Source organism: Aulonocara stuartgranti, assembly GCF_965226115.1.
Source record: "Aulonocara stuartgranti genome assembly, chromosome: 12".
NCBI classification, from domain to species: Eukaryota; Metazoa; Chordata; class Actinopteri; order Cichliformes; family Cichlidae; genus Aulonocara; species Aulonocara stuartgranti.
In genome coordinates, this window is record NC_138948.1 from 3,600,139 (window position 1) to 3,603,538 (window position 3,400).

The 3,400-nt window shown below is 43.1% G+C and overlaps 1 protein-coding gene across 1 annotated transcript; it reads right to left on the minus strand.

The window, feature by feature from the left end:
* Window positions 1–1,644: 1,644 nt before the first annotated feature.
* On the minus strand, window positions 1,645–2,883 carry LOC309719539 (C-C motif chemokine 21-like). Its single transcript, XM_082555696.1, has 4 exons — window positions 2,737–2,883; window positions 2,484–2,598; window positions 2,231–2,338; window positions 1,645–2,140 (listed from the first exon to the last, which is right to left on the minus strand). The coding sequence occupies exons 1-3, from the start codon at window positions 2,795–2,797 to the stop codon at window positions 2,236–2,238; spliced, it is 279 nt and encodes a 92-aa protein (XP_082411822.1). The 5' UTR covers window positions 2,798–2,883; the 3' UTR covers window positions 1,645–2,140; window positions 2,231–2,235.
* Between the last annotated feature and the right edge of the window lie 517 nt (window positions 2,884–3,400).

Consider the following 3,400-nt stretch of genomic DNA (forward strand, 5'->3'; position numbering starts at 1 on the left):
TGTAACCACCACTAACCTCTCACACATCATCAACATCACATTTAAAAAAAGGATGACAAGTGTAGCTCGAGCTGACATTTAGATGTTTATCTAAATGCTAGAACAGCTTTGAAATTCACACGAGTTGTTCGCACTAAAGTAAAAACCAGCATTTCATGCGGCTACCGCTTTTGCGCCAGCTGTGGTCTCAAGGCCGGAGCTGAACAAAAACACCCTGATAACAGACTGTGGATAGACGGTTTCTTCCTATCCTACGCAAGGCCACCTGGGTCGGCTGGAAGACTGTTTGCTTAGCCTGGCAGGGCGAAGGACACTGTCTCAGCTGAACTCTGGACACGCACACAAACACACTGATACACACTCACACCCCCCTTTCCAAACGCCTTCGATGCTTTTCTCCTCCCGGGTCAGATGGCAGGTCGACTGGACCGGCGCAGACATGCTGCAGGACCGGATGCGCTGTCTCTCACCCTTTTACCCGTCCCTGTTGCTTGTCTTGTGTTTCTGTGGTGTATTGACAGTCATGTGCTTTTTGTGGGGTTTTTCTGTTATCAAACTGTTCTCCCATTAGGAGCTCACTCTGAGTGGAGTTTTTTTCTCTTCCTCTCACCTCACCTCATGTTATGTATTTTCGTTGTCTTTTCCTATCAGCCCACCTCTCTGACATGTCTTCCCAATGTGTTGTTTGTGTAAAGTTTGGTCAGAAGGTTCCTTTGTAAGTGCGCATGCGCCATCAGCGTGCTGCCTGCTGTAAGTATTCTGATTAGATTCAGTTCATCCCGACGTCCAGATTAACAGAATCTACTTTTTGGGAAAGAGGTTAGGTCATGTGCAAATACTCCAAAAGTCCAAAACACTCAATTGTAGATGGTTATTCTACTCCTAGCTGTTAGCCACAGCTGTGGCTGTAAGCACAGAACACTCAGCAGCTTGCTGTTCTGACCTTCTGTTTGCAAGGACAAGCAAATCAGAAGACAGCTTAAAGGACGTGTTTCTGCTGCAAGACCCAGTATATGAGGAGTTTGTTTTGTTTGCTTTGATCATAATCATGTAAACTCACTCTAGTATAGAAATATGATCTCGGAAATGAGGAGAACTGGTCCACTTTAACAGTTCTTCAGTGTGTGTGTGTTCATAGTTCTTCTGGCACGACACCAGTTCCACATATCAGCAGGTAACATCTGTGTGGCTGCTGGATAACACATCGCGCTCACAGAGGTGCAGAGTGAGATACCGCTAAATACACCCTGATAAGGAACTCATGTTCCCTCCACCATCACACGTCTTTTATCTGAGCACATATGGCTCAGTTTGTTTTCATTCACTCTCAGTTATCGTTTTATTCTGTTTTATTGTTTGGGCTTTTTAGTTCTTTGAATTTTACTTTGGCGTTGCTGTAGCTCAGGAGGAAGAGCAGGTCATGTGCTAATTAGAAGGAATTGGAATTGCATGGCAAATTTCCTTTGGCAAGATACAGAATCCCACGTTGCTCTCTGGTGTGTGAATGAAGTGTGTGTGTGTGTGTGTGTGTGTGTGTGTGTGTGTGTGTAATTAGAAAACGTGACAACTTTTGTTTTTCTTTTCTTAAATGATTTGTTAGAGAAACAGACGATTTAGTCATAAATAAAAAGACAGCAACTAGAATTTACAAAATAATATCCGAGTTTATTTTGGGATAACTCTCTACAATACGTTTGATATATACAAGCCGTGTCATCAGATTTTGTACAAGCTCTTGCAAAAACAGAAATGCGAGTCATTCACAGACACTGACAGAAACAGGATTGTAACACTGCTGTCAGTTCCAGGGCAAGTTCAGGCAAATCTTTCTATTTCTATGGATCATTCATAACAAAAAGGAAGAAAGAAAAAAGAGACGTCCACAGCTGCTCGTCTCAGAGTTCGAGTTTCACCACAGTTTCACCGCAGTCACCACAAAAAAACAGAAGAAACACATGTAGCTATATATTGAGCCAATGGCCGAGGCATGGCAGCTTATACAGGACAACATTATAAATAAGATGAAATGATGATTTCTCCGTAATCGCTCTAACAGGTTTTAATCTTCTACAGTGCAACATTGCCATCACAGACTATGAGATCTGGTTGTCTCCATCCATCCTTCCCAGAGTTTGTTCATCTAAGAAAAAGCAGAAGATTCATTGATTAGCACAGGGAATAACTTTTAAAAATCACATGTGATGGAGTGAGGAAATCGCTTCGTTCTCACCTCATTTACTGTTGCTTTTTCTTGTTCACGATATTGATGAGATTTCTCACCCATGGTTTCTGGCTGGGGTGGATGACACACAGAGTTCTGCCACTGTTGGTAATGAACCTGAAAAAGCAGATGAGATCATGACGTGAGATGAGGCAAATACAGGTAAACCAGGCACTGTGGGTCTTTAGGAAAGCAACCCTGCACAAATACACTCACTACTTAATACATATGCATGAATGTTGTGCACGTGTTTGACACTTACACAGTAGCGCTTATTTGACAGCCTTTCCCAGCTTCCTGAATGATGTAGTCCACGATGTTTTTGGAGGGCAGACGTTTGTCGATAGCTTGCAGACAGCAGTCCATTGCGATCTCACCTGCAGGGAGAAATTACAAGAGAAGACTTGTAAGGACACACACCAATGTCAGTTTAACAGGCAGAAGAGTTTTATACATGTGATAGTCTAAATCTGAGAGATGTCATGCAGTCTGCACCTGTTTTCTCTCTGTCTTACCTGATGCAAAGCTAAAGCAGAGGACGCCCAGCAAGAGCAGAGCTGCAACTCGGGAAGCCATGTCTCTGATTCTTCGTAGGTTTGCTGCGGCTTGGCTGCTTGAGCGAGTCTCTTCAGGAGAGCAGAGGAGGCGATGGTGTGAGGAGGAGAACTACAGGTGCATTTATACAGGTGAGCAGGCGAAACTGAAAGTGTTCTCTCAGCTCATTGACTGGAAATGGGTGAAAGTTGGCACAACAACAAGGAAATGTTGGCACGTGGCAGGACAATTACAGCTTAACTCCTCCTGACTTTTGGTTTTCTTGCCAAAGAAACTTAACGAGTATTTTTTTTTTCCCACATGCTTTCCTGACACCAAGCAGGAGTCTTTTTTTCATGTATGTTTTGTGCAAATGTTACAAAAAAGGAAAGATTTTGCAATCAAATAAATTGGAGTCTTCTGATTTTTGGGAAAATAAAAGTCTGAGGATTAGCTTGTATCAGTCAGTGCAGGTGACCCACTAGTGCAAGACAAAGAGCAGTGACTCTGAGATTCTCTGCAACTAATGTAAAACTGGATGGAAACATTGCAACATCCATCCATCTTCATCCCCTAAACAAAGTCAGGTCACCTGAGCCTATTTTCCCTTTCACAGGGTGAGAAGCACACTAGTGTCTGCTCAAG

Bases quoted from the DNA above. Each gene is read 5' to 3' on its own strand.
- LOC309719539 (XM_082555696.1), bottom strand. From the start codon at position 2,797: ATGGCTTCCCGAGTTGCAGCTCTGCTCTTGCTGGGCGTCCTCTGCTTT. The intron at 2,599-2,736 runs GTAAGACAGAGA...TTCTCCCTGCAG, and splicing joins CTGCTTTAGCTTTGCATCAG to GTGAGATCGCAATGGACTGC. The intron at 2,339-2,483 runs GTAAGTGTCAAA...CTGCTTTTTCAG, and splicing joins TGTCAAATAAGCGCTACTGT to GTTCATTACCAACAGTGGCA.